The sequence below is a fragment of the Tachyglossus aculeatus genome, chromosome 1 (assembly GCF_015852505.1).
Source record: "Tachyglossus aculeatus isolate mTacAcu1 chromosome 1, mTacAcu1.pri, whole genome shotgun sequence".
NCBI classification, from domain to species: domain Eukaryota; kingdom Metazoa; phylum Chordata; class Mammalia; order Monotremata; family Tachyglossidae; genus Tachyglossus; species Tachyglossus aculeatus.
The window spans coordinates 145,687,125-145,702,906 of record NC_052066.1 but is presented as its reverse complement, the minus strand read 5'-3'; the positions used below and the strand labels follow the sequence as shown (position 1 = coordinate 145,702,906).

Sequence of the window (15,782 nt, the reverse complement as noted above, 5' to 3'; positions counted from 1 at the left end):
AGGGCGCTGCCCCGTTCTCGCGAGATCTCAGCGAACAGGTGGGGGGGAGGGGGGGAGCGAGCGAACGCTCTAGACGCGCCGTCCTTCAGCGGGGAGGCGGGAGCGGGCGCTGATTGGCAGCGAGCGCCGACCAATGGCGGCGGGGCCCCGCCGTCCCCGCGGCCAATGGGAAGGGCGGGCGAGCGCTCTCGGGCGGGGAGGCGGGGGACGCGCGCTGATTGGCAGCGAGCGCCGACCAATGGGAAGGGCGGATGAGCGAGCGAATGCTCTAGCCGGCGGGGGGGGACGCGCGCTGATTGACGCGGGAGGCGGCCAACGGCGGAGGGGCCCCGCCGTCCCCGCGGCCAATGGGAAGGGCGGAGGGGCGGGGCTAGGGGGGTAGATCGATTGCGGCGGCGGCGGCGTTGGCGGCGTTGTTCAGTTCGAGCGAGAACGTTGCAGAGGTGAGTTGCGGAGGGTGCAGCTTGTCGCCCTGCGGCTGCTTCTCCCCCCCCGCCCCCCCTCCGGTAACAGCGCGCGCATGCGCGCGCCTGTATGTGTGTGTCTCTCTCCGCCCCCCTTCAGGTCGCCAGGCTGCCGGGTGCCGAAGGGTGCGGACTCCCCAGACGTCGCTGGGACCCCTCCCCCCCCCCGCCGGTCGTCGTCGGCGGCGGCACCAGGCCCGGGCCGCTCCTCCCGCACCGCCTCCTCTTCCTCCTCCTCCTTCTCCTCTTCCTCCTCCTCCTCTTGCTGCGGCTCGGACTGTTGTATAGAACGCGCCTCAGACACTTCATCCCAGTCCCGGGCGAGCAGCGTTGGGTTTATGTCTTTATTTGACGAAAACGGTGAGTGGCCCGTCGATTTGGGGGGGGGGGCGCCCATTGGGCTCGCTGGGGAAAGATGGCGGCGGCACAAAATGGCGCCTCTTCCTCGTGATCAGCTCCCCCCTCCCCTCGGGGTCGGAGCGTGTGTGTGGCGCAGTTTGGGGGCGGGGAAGGTGGCTGTGGAGGTGTGCGCATGCGCCGCGCGGGTGGGGGAAGAGGTGGGGTGGTGTGCGCATGCGCCGCGCGGGTGTTGGGGGAAGCGGTGGGGCGGTGTGCGCATGCGCCGTGCGGGTGTTGGGGAAGAGGTGGGGCGGTGTGCGCGTGAGCCGCGCAGGTGGGGGGGGAGGTGGGGCGGTGTGCGCATGCGCCGCGCGGGTGGGGGGGGTGTGGGAAGAAGTGGGGGTGTGTGCGCATGCGCCGCGCCGGTTGGAGGGGGTGGGAGCGTGGAGAGAGTCCGGCTGGTGTGCGCATGCGCCGCGCGGGTGGGGATAGGGTGGAACGAGGTCAATCAATCGTATTTATTGAGCGCTTACTATGTGCAGAGCACTGGACTAAGCGCTTGGGAAGGACAAGTTGGCAACGTCTAGAGACAGTCTCTACCCAACAGTGGGCTCACCGTCTAAAAGGGGGAGACAGAGAACAAAACCAAGCATGCTAACAAAATGAAATAAGTAGAGTAGATATGTACAAGTTAAATAAAGTAATATGTACAAACATATGTACATATATACAGGTGCCGTGGGGAAGGGGAGGAGGTAGGATGGGGGGATAGAGAGGAAGGAAGGGGCTCAGTCTGGGCGGTGTGCGCATGCTTCGCGGGGAGGGAGCGTGGAAAGAGGTCGGGCGGTGTGCGCATGCTCCGCGCGGGTGGAGGGAGCGTGGAAAGAGCCCGGGCGGTGTGCGCATGCTCCGCGCGGGTGGCAGTAGGGGGGAAAGAGGTCGGGCGGTGTGCGCATGCCCCCCGGTGGGGGGGGGAAGAGCCCGGGCGGTTTGCGCATGCTCCGCGGGAGGGAGGGAGAGGGGTGTGCGCATGCTCCGGGCGGCCGCTCCCGGAGCGCTGACTCAGGGCTTAATTGCTGCATTTATGAGTCATCGGGCCGCTGGGAGAGGGAAGAGCGCCCCCCCGTGGCCTCGGCCTCGTAGGACTCGTTCGCCCTCCCGTTTCCCTTCCCTCCATCCATTCATTCATTCAGTCGTATTTATTGAGCGCTTACTGTGTGCAGAGCACTGGACTAAGCGCTTGGGAAGGACAAGTTGGCAACAGATACAGTCCCTACCCAACGATGGGTTCACAGCACTGACCCCCATCTCCCACCGCAGCATACATAATAGTGGTACTTGTTAAGCGCTGACTATGTGCCAAACACCGGGGAGTCAGAAGTCGTGGGTTCTAATCCCGGCCCACGCCACTTGTCAGCTGTGCGACTTTGGGCCAGCCACTTCCCTTCTCTGGGCCTCAGTTACCTCATCTGTAAAGTGGGGATTAAGACTGAGCCCCATGTGGGACACCCTGGGTATCTTGGATTTACCCCGGCGCTTGGCGCATAGTAAACGCTAAACAAAAACCGTTATTATTCTTACAAGATCATTCAATCGTATTTATTGAGCGCTTACTGTGTGGAGAGTATTGTCCAGCTTGTACTTCCCAAGCGCTTAGTACAGTGCTCTGCACACAGTAAGCGCTCAGTACGATTGAGAGCACTGTACTGAGGGCTTGGAAAATACAATTCGGTGACATCAGGTTGTCCCATTTTCGGCTCAATTTCTCAGTCCCCATTTTACAGATGAGGGAACTGAGGTCCAGTGAAGTGACTTGCTCAAAGTCACACAGCAGACAAGTGGCGGAGTAGGGATTAGAACCCATGACCCTCTGACTCCCAAGCCCGGGCTCTTTCCAGTATGCTATGCTGCTTCCCAGTGCACATGAGAGTTGTTGGGAGCTGCTGCAGGAGGGGAAACCCCCCCTCCACCTTGTTGGTTGCGAAGAGTCTACCCCCAAATCTTCATTTTTTAAATGTGAGCCTGTTGTTGGGTAGGGATGGTCTCTATCTGTTGCTGAATTGTACTTTTCAAGCACTTAGTACAGTGCTCTGCACAGTCAGTGCTTAATAAATACAATTGAGTGGATAATAGGTGAAGCTTTTTTATGGATAGCAGCTACAACCCAATCCTAAACTGCTTCAGGTGGAATCTGATTCTAGACTGTGAGCCCGATGTTGGGTAAGGATTGTCTCTTTGTTGCCGAATTGCACTTTCCAAGTGCTTAGTACAGGGCTCTGCATGCAGTAAGTACTCAAGAAATACGGTTGAATGGATGAAAGCTGAAGCTTTTTTTTTAATGGGTGGCAGCTGCTACCCATTCCTAAACTGCTTCAGGTGGAATCTGACGAAATTGAGAGTGTCTTGTTGGGTAGGGATGGTCTCCTGTTGCCGAATGGTACTTTCCAAGTGCTCAGTACAGGGCTCTGCATACAGCAAGCATTCAATCAGGCTGATTGAATGAATGAATGAGTCTGGGTCGGAGCTTCCCAAATCCAGTCTAGTTCTATTTTGAGCCCGGGCAGTTGGGGAACACACATTGAGATGCTGGCGAGGCACCAGTGATGTTTCCACTGAAACCAAAGAGAAGTGGGCTACCGTATCTGATAGGAAAATCTCCAAGGAGGTGTCCCCTTGCACTGTTTATGGATAGTCTGTATTCGGCTATGTTTTTCCACAGTGTATCTGAACTCCTTACATCTGCTTCGGAATTCCCTTTCAAACTAAGGCATAACCAGCAAGGTTGAGCCCGATCACAACCGAGTAGGGATTTCGGCATTGAAAAATGCCAGGTTTTCTTCTAGGAAAGCTGCCAGCTCCAAACTGTTTCCTAATCTGGGTATTTTCTGGTAGCATTCTGAACTGATTTGGCTGCATTAGCCCCAGCAGTATCTCTTTTTAAAAGAAACATTTCTCTTGTCCCCTCCCTGGTACGTGCATCACGAAAAAGTGAACTGGATTCAAGTAGAGGATGCTGCGCAGCCACATTAGAATTTAGCTAAAGGCGCTTTTCACTTTGGACCCTGGGGGTGCCAGGATGGACGATTCCCCTGGCTTCCGTGTAGTCTGCGGCAAAAAAAAAAATAGGAAGCCGCGCTATTTAAAAATCCTCATTAAATTTGCTCTCTGTTCCTTCTGTTTCAGAGCTGTTGCGCAGCCATTGGTACCTGTATTGGGGAAACATAGCATACCAGCAAGAAGCTTACAGCTTCAGTGGTGAAAACTTTTTCATGTCAGAGACCGAGAACTCTTGCAGTCGTTTATGTCATCCCTTCTTCTCCAGACAGAAGATACCAAAAAGTTGCAATCAAAGATCTCTTCACCTTATTGATAAAGCTACTAATAAGCCAAAATGTCTGTCAACGTCAACCGCAGTGTTTCGGATCAGTTCTATCGCTACAAAATGCCCCGTCTGATTGCGAAGGTAACGTCCCCTGACCTTGAGCCCCACTAAAAAAAACACACGCGGTATGTGTGAGCGCTTTGACTTCTGACCTTAAGTGAGATTGGGGAGCATTGCAGGCCTCTCTGGAATCCTAGATAACAATTAACTCTTCTTTCCTTCAGGTTGAGGGCAAAGGAAATGGAATAAAGACAGTTATAGTCAACATGGTTGACGTTGCAAAGGCGCTTAATCGGCCTCCAACGTGTAAGTAATACGTCTTTGAGAACCCTGAAAGTCCTTTTTGCTGATATATTGTCGATAGCCCCATAATACTTAATAGTCTAAGGAAACAGCTGAAGAAGCACGTCAGTCGTGCTTTATTGTTAACATGTGATGTGTCCAAGTGTTACTAGCACACCACTTTTAACTAATTTGGATCTTGTTTTTAAAAGTACATTTATTTGTGTTGATGTTTATGTCGACATGGTTATATAAGTCCTAGATTTTCATTAGGTGGATGTAATTTAGCTCGTAGATAATGTGGTAGTTGAATCATGCTGAAGGAAGCCCATTTTTTTTTTCTTTTCTTCTAAGATCCCACCAAATATTTTGGTTGTGAGCTGGGAGCACAGACCCAGTTTGATGTTAAGAATGACCGTTACATTGTCAATGGATCTCATGAGGCGAATAAGCTGCAAGACATGTTGGATGGGTTCATTAAAAAATTTGTTCTCTGTCCTGAGTGTGAGAATCCTGAAACTGATCTGGTGAGTGCTTTAGAATGTCTTTGTGAGCAAAAAATTTGGTTTTGTGGCTGCATGGACAAAAAAAGAATTTCAGTTTTGTGCCGAGACATACAAGATGTGTACCCAAATGCTTAATGAATGTGCACTTTAACACATTATAACGTTACACTTGGGGAGATGGGAACAGTTGCCCTGTATGTGTTTACTTTCAAAACTTGTCATCTTTGAACACTGTGTGAACTAACTCAGGCTAATGAAAATATGCCCTTTTTTGACTATTGCCATTGAATTTTGTAACTTTTTTTTCCACTTTCTCTGACAGCATGTCAACCCTAAGAAACAAACAATAGGTAACTCTTGCAAAGCCTGTGGCTTTCGAGGCATGCTTGACACAAACCATAAACTCTGCACTTTCATTCTCAAAAACCCACCTGGTGAGTGTTCTATGTACTTGGGGGCATTAACGACTGTTTTTGGGTGGACTTTTGTGACTCTGGAAACCGTTTAATGTACATACTGCAGTTTGCAGGCAGGGATCATTTACAATACTGAGGCAAAGCAGTGGTGTTGCAGCCCCCTTACCTTCATGAAACATCATAGTTCATTGTGTTATGATGCAAATTGTAATAGCTAAAACCCTGTCCATTTAAAACCAGGATCTGTAACTTAGGGGAATCCGTGGGTTTGAGAGCCTCATAATGAAATTTCACGCAAGTAACACTCTGTGGCAGACAACGTTGTCTGACTCAATTTTGAGCTTGCTATAATAAAAAAAAGCCTAACCTATTCCAGTGGTCTCTTTTTAAGTGAGACTATCTGTTATATAGACTTTGACAGTGTTAGAAGCAGCAAAAAAAAATACGTATTACAGCGAGTGGTCTAGTTTCATTAAACTAGCATACATTAATTTTTGTATGAATTGCTTGAAGGCAAGTGTCTTAAGTTCATGTTGAACACAGTTTGGCATGTGTAATCAATCAGTGGTTTCAGACACATTCTGTTCAGAGAACTATACTAGGAGGAGTACAACAGAGTGTGTAGACCTGATCCCTGCCCTCAAGGAGCTTACAAACCACTGGGGAAGACTGCCATTAAAGTAAATCACAGGGGGAAGCAACAGTTATAAGTATATATTACCCCCAAAAACCAGTTTGCTCTGTTTTAAACCAAATCTCTGCATGGAAAACAGTTGCTTTGTATATTAAGAGGATGTTTGGGGTGGAAGGGAACAGACCAATCCTTATTGAGTGTATTACTATATACTTCATCAAGTGGAGACAGGGATTCAGGAACTTAAAAGTACTGTGCCTAGGAGTCGGTGCCTGGGTTCTAATCCCAGCTCTGCTACTTGCCTCGACCTGTCAACCTGTGTGACCTTGGACAAATCACTTCACTGTGCCTCGGTTCCCTACACTCTCCTACTTAGGCTGTGGAATCTCGTATCTGCTCCCTTGCTTTAATGCAGTGCTTGGCAGATCAAATAGCACTTAGGTACCATAATAACTAGAACTCTAAGCTCCTCAATTGGCAGGGATCCTGTCTACCAACTCTCCCAGGGTACTAAGACCTTACTTGGCCCATGGGGAACATACCACTGAAGGCTTACTTGTCTCATTGGATGAACCTCTAACATAGTAGATCTCAATCTTTTTTGTTTCTTAGAGAATAGTGACAGTGGTACAGGGAAGAAAGAAAAAGAAAAGAAAAACAGGAAGGGCAAGGACAAAGAAAATGGTACTGTGTCCAGCAATGAGACAACACCACCACCACCAAATGAGATTACTCCTCCCCATGCTGTGGTAAGTATAGGGTGGTGTCCCGGTCAAATGGATTGTATGTTGCCAACTTGTACTTCCCAAGCACTTAGTACAGTGCTCTGCACACAGTAAGAGCTCAGTAAATACAATTGAATGAAGTGGTGGTAGTATTTATTGATGGGAGGGGTCCTACAACTTCAAACCCAACAGGTTTTCAGTGGTTTCTGAAATACAGCTTTAATCGTGTTTGAGTCCTTACTGTGTGCAGAGCACTGTACTAAGCGCTTGGGTAAGAACAACACAATTTAACACATTCCCTGTCCACCAGTTTACAGTTTATAGTCTAAGTTTACAGCTTAGAGGGGGAGACAGACATCAATATACATAAATTACTGCTATGTCCATAAGTGCTCTGGGGCTGACGGGTGGGGTGAATAAAAGGAGTGAGTCCGGGCAATGCAGAAGGGAGTGGGAGAAAAGGAAATGAGGACTCGGTCAGGGGAGGCCTCTTGGAGGAGATGTGCATTTCAAGCTTCTGTGTTGAAATTCACAGACGAGTTCGGAGGATGGATTTTAGCGCGGCTTGGCTCTTGACCACTTTTTTGTGGGCTCTCATTCACGAAATAGCAATATTCAGGCAAGTCTGAACAGTCGCCATTGTGTCAGTTAACATTTCTCCGCATAGGGGTGGGCAGGGGAATTGAAGGGGCACCTGACTCTTATTTATAGTTCTTTAATGTACCGTGCTCTGTGCAGGAGGAAGACGAGGATGAAGACTGGGGAGAAGATACAACGGAAGAAGCTCAGAGACGCAGAATGGATGAAATCAGCGATCATGCAAAAGTCCTGACACTTAGCGATGACCTGGAAAGGACGATTGAAGAGAGAGTCAATATATTATTTGACTTCGTTAAGGTACAACATGGTCCTGAAAGCTTGGCGTGCCCTTTTCCTCTAATCTTTTAATCCCTCCTTGCAAATAGTCATTGGGAGGAAGTAGAAAAGAAAGTAAGTTTCATATGTTCCGCAGGGTGAGTTCTCACCCCACCCCACTATGGTTGTACATATTTATTACTCTATTTATTTATTTATTTATTTTACTTGTACATTTCTATCCTATTTATTTTATTTTGTTGGTATGTTTGGTTCTGTTCTCTGTCTCCCCCTTTTAGACTGTGAGCCCACTGTTGGGTAGGGACTGTCTCTATGTGTTGCCAATTTGTACTTCCCAAGCGCTTAGTACAGTGCTCTGCACATAGTAAGCGCTCAATAAGTATGATTGATTGATTGATTTGGGGTGGCTGGCTGTTATATGGCCTGAGTTCCCGTTTAGCCTAGGATTTATCAAGAACTTACTAGTAGTAACAGTATAATGTTGAGCACTGGTAAAATATGCATGGATGCGAATTAAACAGTCACAGTACCTCAGCATAGGAAGCAGCAGGTGTATAGAAAGGTGAAACAAGCGTAAAATATGGGTTACAGTAAATATGGTAGAAATCTGCGCCTCGTTTCAAGGTAGAAGGGCGTGTGTAGTTTTGATGAACCAATAGAAATTGCCTACTGTTCCCTCATTCTTACAGAAAAAGAAAGAAGAAGGTGCTATTGACGCTTCGGACAAAGAAATTGTTGCAGAAGCAGAGAGACTGGATGTAAAAGCTATGGGCCCTCTAGTTTTAACTGAAGTCCTATTCAACGAGAAGATCCGTGAACAAATTAAAAAATATCGACGCCATTTCCTCCGTGTAAGGAAGCAAAGTTTCTGTCTAGTTTGACCAATAAGTAGGGGTAGGGGGAGGGGTTAGTGAGTAAACTGGTGGTGGTCATCTTCTCCGTAAAACAAAAGTAACTTAAAATACTAGCTTTTGCCTCGTTTTCTCTGCAGTTTTGCCACAACAACAAAAAAGCCCAGAGATACCTTCTTCACGGCATGGAGTGTGTCGTAGCTATGCATCAAGCTCAGCTTATCACCAAAATTCCACACATCTTAAAGGAAATGTATGATGCAGACCTTTTGGAAGAAGAGGTCATAATCAGCTGGTCAGAAAAGGTAGGCAAAGGGGGAAAGCGGTCTTATTAAAATTTACATAGAAATCCCACTGAAATATTTGAAATATTCCATAAATGCAAAATTACTAGAAGAGGAGGACAGAGAGGAAGAGTCATTCAGAATCCACTCTTTTGAGAAGCATGATTTCTGGTATTTGCCAGAACAGTTGCCTATGTTGCTACAGTAAGCGCTCAATAAATGCCATGGATTTGCCAGTCCTTGGTTTGTAGAATGATGTTTAAGCTTTAAAGACCAGGCTGGATTTCTCGCTCCTATTTCCTTCCTTGCCCCGGTACTGGGCATTGCCTATATCCCTCATTTAAAAGCCTATCTTAAGAAGCTATAACTTATGAAAGGAATCCTTGAGTTGAGTTCCTCAAAATGAATTGCTTATGCAAGTAACACTCTGTGGCAGACAACGTTGTCTGACTCAATTTTGCGCTTGCTACAATAAAAAAAAAGGCTAACCTATTCCAGTGGTCGCTTTCAAGTGAGACCATCTGTTATACAGACTTTGACAGTGTCAGCCCAGTGGTTTCCACTACAAGCCACTTGACTGCTTGATGAAGGTCAGGATTTGAGATTGTGGGGCGTATAAAGCACGGTGAAACCTTTTTTTTGTAGGCTTCCAAGAAATACGTCTCGAAAGAGCTTGCCAAAGAGATTCGTGTCAAAGCAGAGCCTTTTATAAAATGGCTAAAGGAAGCGGAGGAGGAATCATCTGGTGGAGAAGAAGATGAAGATGAAAATATCGAGGTACGTTTCGGTGCCGCCTTGTTGTTCGGGGAACTGCGGCCAAGTGGGTAGTTTGCGACTGCTTGAATCCTGAAGAGGAAGGGTATTGGAGGTGCTGAGGAACTCTCCGACTTCCTGAATTGCCTTTTAAGATTTTAATATCCCGTGTTTAGATTGTATTTCCATTGTACTTTCCTGGGAGCTCAGTTCAGTAGTGCTCAGTGAGTACCATTATTACTATTGTAAAAATGAATACTTCTACATGCAGAGTCAGTGTAAGTACATGACCCTCCAGCTAGCACCTCCTTCCTGCCATCTTTTTCAAGCCTTCAAATTCACTGTCATATTCGAGAGCTTGCTGTGTGCAGAGCACTGTACTAAGCACTTGGAAGAGTACAGTGCAGCAATAGACAGATTCCCTGCCCACAAGGAGCTTACAGTCTTGGGGCGAGCGGGGAGACAGACATCAGTACAAATTAAGTACAGGCATTCAGATGAGGTGTAACTATAATCAATCAATCAATTGTATTTATTGAGCGTTTACTGTGTGCAGAGCACTGTACTAAGCGCTTGGGAAGTACTTAGAATATAGAGATAGTCCCTACCCAACAGTGGGCTCACAGTCTAGAAGGGGGAGACAGAGAACAAAACCAAACATACTAACAAAATTAAATAGAATAGATAGATACAAGTAAGGGGCAAGCAGGGAGACAGACATCAATAGAAATTAAATACAGGCATTCAGATGAGGTGTAACTATAATCAAGCAATCAATTGTACTTATTGAGCGCTCACTGTGTGCAGAGCACTGTACTAGCGCTTGGGAAGTACTTAGAATATAGAGACAGTCCCTACCCAACAGAGGGCTCATAGTCTAGAAGGGGGAGACAGAGAACAAAACCAAAGATACTAACAAAATTAAATAAAATAGATAGATACAAGTAAAACAAATGGAGTAATATGTACAAACATATATACATATATACTACTATATATATATATATATATAAACATATATAAAACTGTAAGGTTTTACTTTAGTAAAAAGACATGTCAAGGATCCAATAGAGAATAATGTACTCTGACATTAGTTTTACACTTGATTCTGTTAGGCCGTCGGTCACCTGGCTCTTGATTTCTGCTCTTAACGTAAGAGCAGAGCTATTGTGACTCAAGGGGCATAGTCCATATTAAAGTGTTGTCTCTCAACTAGGTGGTGTACTCCAAGTCTGCCAGCGTACCTAAAGTTGAAACTGTGAAGTCTGCAGGCAACAAGGAAGATGACATTGATATCGATGCCATTTAAGCAGTCCAGCTTAATGTAACGCTACAAATCTCCCTGCGTTTCTCTGCCGGAAGTGCAACATGTATGTGCTAAAGCTGAGATAGCTTAACATCATGCTACACTTTTGTACTAAAATGTCTTTTTACTGTGAGTGGTCTTCTGAAACAGCCTAACCTGACATCTTAGGAGTCCATACACATGAATGAACAGGTTCAATTTGCTTATTTATAGCATGTTTCTTTTCAAAACTCTAGTGTTGGAGATATACTTGGATCACATTTATGCAGTTTGCGGAAATAAAGATTTGTCTTTTGTCAGTCTTACGTTCTTGACTTGGAATGGCTTTGGCTGAATTGGCTTAACTGTGGCTACTTTTAAGTGCCATCTGGAGTTGATAGGGAAGAAAAAAGTGTGGGTTCAGGAGGAGCTGAGTGTCCAGGAGATGTGTGGTATGAAACTGTTAATCAAAAACCCCAGGTTTTTTCCACTAAATTCGCATCTGTTGCTGCCCTTAGTGTCCTGAATCGTATTATGTAAGGGTAGTGAAATTTATGTGGACTGAGTACATCTCAGTACGTTTCTTGAAAACTTGTCCTCAGCTGTGTGCGTCACAAATGGGCCAACCCGGGGCAATTCTGCAAAATCGGAAAATACATTTGTGTGTTGCCATTATGCATTTCTGAGACCTGTGGATGTATCAGGCTGCCATTGCATCAGTCTAACCTGTGTTAATTTATTGGGGCCATCAAGGGTAGCAGGAAAGAGGTATGGTCCGCCTTGATATAACAGCTGAGAACCTTTGACCCTTGCTGTGAGAATGTGGACCAAAACTTGAATGACTTGGTGTTTTTTATTTTATTTGGGGGGGGGGGTGTAGTGCCATTTGGTATGCTGCTTTGACCTAGCATTTGATCTCTCCACTTTCTGACGGTGCCTAAATTTCTAAGCCCCGTGGCTGTGTTGCTGAATTAGTGTTAACAAGCGAGGTCAAATATTCAAAAAAGGCATCTGTTTAAGAGCATGAAGAGCTAAAAGCCGAGTTTGTGTCAAATACAGACGGACCTTCACCGTTGTACAGGGGTCAGGCTGAAGGTGTAAGGTTAGAAGAGCGTGGTGGAAATGGAGTGCCCTAGTCCGGCTGTGACCGTCCTAATAGAACTAGTGGCTTTAGGAAGGAAGCCTGTACCGTGGCCAAAAGAGTGGGTAGCAAGGCCAGAGTTCATCAGGTATCTGGTCCTGGTTTCACAATAGTATTGATTTTTGTTGAACTTTGATCCTGGTTGGCCTGCCCTAAAGTTATATGAAGGTAGAAACGGGGCCTTGACCAATGTTGAAAGCTGCGGGCTTCTATTGTCATACGTAGCCCTCATTTGAAACCAGTTTTGAGGAGCTTGCTCGGAAGCCTTAATTCTAAATACTAATACCACGTTATTTGGAAACCCTGGGTGAAAAGAAAATCATTAGCGTGGAAGATGGGAGGGCAACAGGACTGCGAACTTCTCACAGCCGTTAAAAGTGAATTGAAAAGAATCGGAGGTCAGGAGGCTGAAGTATTTGAGTTGTGGATTCTTTCAGGACTCGACTTTTAAATATCCTCTTAGACTCCACAACCTACTGGGTTGTTCCAACTGCTTCTCTCTATTTGCCCTCTCGTGCTCCATGCTTGGGTGGGAATGGAGCAGGAGAGGTTATCTTAGGGAGAGAGTGATTCAATTTGTTCTCGGCAAGTTTCTGCTTCCAGTTCATGGCTCATCGGACCGTTTGTCGTTTTTTTTCAACTGATAAAGCCATATTTGAAACTTCCGTATTCACAAGTCTGTGGGGGTTGGGAAACTTGGTGACTTTCCCGGGGACCTTCCGTAACAAGCAAGGTTCAACCGCGGCGCTTCCTTTGCCTGGCAAATGAGGGTCAAATGTTCATCAGTCCTTTTGTCTGTAAGACTTAAACTTACCTAAGTTGAAATTTATCGGAATGAAATATTTATTCACAAAGGTTGTTCTATAGAGTAATCTTTTACTTTTGTCAAATCTTCCTGTTTCTTAAGAGCTACATTAAACGATATGACTATTAAGCTCCCAGTTTCTTTCGCCTTGTTTTTTCTTTGGAGAACACAAACTGGAAAACTAGTTCAGATGACTGAGATCTGTCAAACGCCCAAGCGACCGGTTGACCACAGTGGCTCGAATGGTATGTATGGCGTGGCACTGACACCAAAAGAGTAGGGTGGTTCACTTGGGTTGAATTTTTTTTATTTTCCCTCCACACCACGGGTCTAGAAGCCGAATGAACGTCAAATACCACCCTCTCTTGTCTCTTCCACAACCCATTGACTGCTCAACTACTCTGCCCTGCAGAGACTATGCTATGAAAGAAAAGCCAGGTGAGGATGACCTAGCCTTTCTGTCCTCCCTTTCTCTCCAGCTGTTTCCTAATTGGGGAAAATGGCAAGAGCGTGGGTTGGGAGTCGGGTTGTGGGTTCTGATCCTGTGCGACTTTGGGCAAGTCACCTCTCTGTGCCTCTGGAAAATGGGGATTGGGAGTGCGAGCCCCACATGGGACGACCCACTTGCCTTGTATCTACCCCAGTGCTCAGAACAGTAATTAACAAATACCGTCATTATTACTATTTAGCGTATTTGGGCTTTGGACCTGTGAGCAGTGTGGCCGGGTGGTTAGAGGTTGGATCTGGAAATTGGAAGGAAGGACCTGCCTCCATTCTGGCTTGGTGTTTCTTTCCATACTTCTCTACAGTTAGAAAGGAGTAAAACTGATTTTATCTCCACCCTGCATCTCCTCTGAAGCAAAGGCAAACTTCCATCATCATCAATCGTATTTATTGAGCGCTTACTATGTGCAGAGCACTGTACTAAGCGCTTGGGAAGTACAAATTGGCAACATATAGAGACAGTCCCTACCCAACAGTGGGCTCACAGTCTAAAAGGGGGAGACACAGAAGAAAACCAAACACACTAACAAAATAAAATAAATAGAATAGATATGTACAAGTAAAATAGAGTGATAAATATGTACAAACATATATACAGGTGCTGTGGGGGAGGGAAGGAGGTAAAATGGGGGGGATGGAGTGGGGGACGAGGGGGAGAGGAAGGACAGCCTAGACAGCATTCTTGGCTATTAGTGTGAGCTGTGACTGTGACCCCTTCTAGACTGTGATCCTGCTGTTGGGTAGGGACTGTCTCTATGTGTTGCCGACTTGTACTTCCCAAGCGCTTAGTACAGTGCTCTGCACACAGTAAGCGCTCAATAAATACGATTGATTATTACCGTAGTCCTATGAAGGCCCTGAAGCCTGGACTCTTACCAGGCTGCTGGGAATTAATGTATTCTGCTTCCATGAGCCATTGACTCTGAACTGAATTCAACCTGATGTTATTGTTGATACTTTCATTCATTCGATCGTATTTATCTAGCGCTTACCGTGTGCAGAGCACTGTACTAAGCGCTTGGGTAGGACAAGTCGGCAACATCTAGAGACAGTCCCTACCCAACAGCGGGCTCACAGGCTAGAAGGGGGAGACAGATATTTGCTAAGTACTTACTGAGTGCTGGGGTAGAAACAAGTTAATCTGATAACGGGGCTTGCAGTCTTAACGTCCATTTTACAGATGAGGAAAGTGAGGCACAGAGGGGATGTGACTTGTCCAAGGTCTCACAGTAGGCAATAGGGTTAGAGCCAGGCCTGTTCACTTTCCACTAGGACACATCGCTTCGCTAACCGGGGCAAAGTTTGTGAGTTGTATCTGGGCTTGGGTTTGTGCTCTTTGAACTCTGTACTGACGCAGCAACATCTACTGTAAACTTGAGTGATTCAGATTGTGGTTTGAGGTTGTAATCATCATCATCAATCGTATTTATTGAGCGCTTACTGTGTGCAGAGCACTGTACTAAACGCTTGGGAAGTACAAGTTGGCAACATATAGAGACAGTCCCTACCCAACAGTGGGCTCACAGTCTAAAAGGGGGAGACAGAGAACAAAACCAAACATACTAACAAAATAAAATAAATAGAATAGATAGGTACAAGTAAAATAAATGTGAGCTACGCATGTCCATCCTGTGGTCCTGAATTTTCTGTGACTCCCCTGCCGTCTCCTGTGATGCTTTCTGCCCCCCACCCACACATACAAGTCTGCTGTGTGACCTTGGGCAAGTCACTTAACTTCTCTGAGCTACCTGATCTGAGGTAACTCGGTTACCTCAGTTACAGATCTGAGTTACAGATGAGTTACTTCATCTGTAAAAATGGGGATTGACTGTGAGCCCCACGTGGGCCAACTTGATCACCTTGTATCCCCCCCAGTGCTTAGAACAGTGCTTTCCACATAGTAAGCGCTTAACAAATGCCATCATTATTATTATTATTATACCCAGCACCCCCATCAGAAAGACCCAATATTTTGTCTTCCCCTCAGATTTTCCCACAAGGGAACAAAAAGCCACTAGCATTGCCTAGTGGATAGCACACCGGTCTGCAAATCAGAAGGACCTGGGTTTGAATCCAGCTCCACCACTTACCTGCTTTGTGACCTTGGACAAGTCACTTAACTTCTCTGTGCCCGTTAACCTCAACCTGTAAGATGGTGAGCCCTTTGTGGGGTAGGGACTGTCCGACTTGATTAGATTGCATCTACTCCAGTGCTTAGTATAGCACCACGTACTAGTAAGAGTAGTACTCTGCCACGTGTCTGCTGTGTGACCTTGGGCAAGTCAGTTAACTTCTCTGTGCCTCAGCTACCTCATCTGTAAAATGGGGATTAAGTTTGTGAGCCCCACGTGGGACAACCTGATCACCTTGTTGAGCCCCATGTGGGACAATCTGATCACCTTGTAACCTCCCCAGTGCTTAGTATAGCACCATGTACTAGTAAGAGTCGTACTCTGCCACGTCTGCTGTGTGACCTTGGGCAAGTCAGCTATCTTCTCTGTGCCTCAGCTACCTCATCTGTAAAATGGGGATTAA

General features: G+C 46.5%; 1 protein-coding gene and 2 non-coding genes across 3 annotated transcripts; all 3 read left to right on the top strand.

Moving 5' to 3' along the window:
- Positions 1 to 568: 568 nt before the first annotated feature.
- Positions 569 to 12,879, top strand: EIF5 (eukaryotic translation initiation factor 5). Its single transcript, XM_038746577.1, has 11 exons — positions 569 to 824; positions 3,987 to 4,266; positions 4,410 to 4,491; positions 4,822 to 4,994; positions 5,296 to 5,407; positions 6,636 to 6,772; positions 7,487 to 7,645; positions 8,314 to 8,475; positions 8,616 to 8,780; positions 9,405 to 9,536; positions 10,729 to 12,879. Exons 2-11 carry the CDS (start codon positions 4,195 to 4,197, stop codon positions 10,819 to 10,821), a joined length of 1,287 nt encoding a protein of 428 aa, XP_038602505.1. The 5' UTR covers positions 569 to 824; positions 3,987 to 4,194; the 3' UTR covers positions 10,822 to 12,879.
- On the top strand, positions 5,686 to 5,811 carry LOC119935266. Its single transcript, XR_005453157.1, has one exon. It is a non-coding gene; the product is annotated as a small nucleolar RNA SNORA28 (small nucleolar RNA).
- On the top strand, positions 9,177 to 9,302 carry LOC119935387. The gene has a single exon (XR_005453276.1). It is a non-coding gene; the product is annotated as a small nucleolar RNA SNORA28 (small nucleolar RNA).
- Positions 12,880 to 15,782: the final 2,903 nt, after the last annotated feature.

What these genes read in the sequence shown, in the direction of transcription:
- EIF5 (XM_038746577.1), top strand. Translation starts at nt 4,195, where the DNA reads ATGTCTGTCAACGTCAACCGCAGTGTTTCGGATCAGTTCTATCGCTAC. An exon ending in AGAATCCTGAAACTGATCTG is followed by an intron (nt 4,995 to 5,295) that starts GTGAGTGCTTTA and finishes TTTCTCTGACAG; the next exon opens with CATGTCAACCCTAAGAAACA. An exon ending in TATTATTTGACTTCGTTAAG is followed by an intron (nt 7,646 to 8,313) that starts GTACAACATGGT and finishes TCATTCTTACAG; the next exon opens with AAAAAGAAAGAAGAAGGTGC.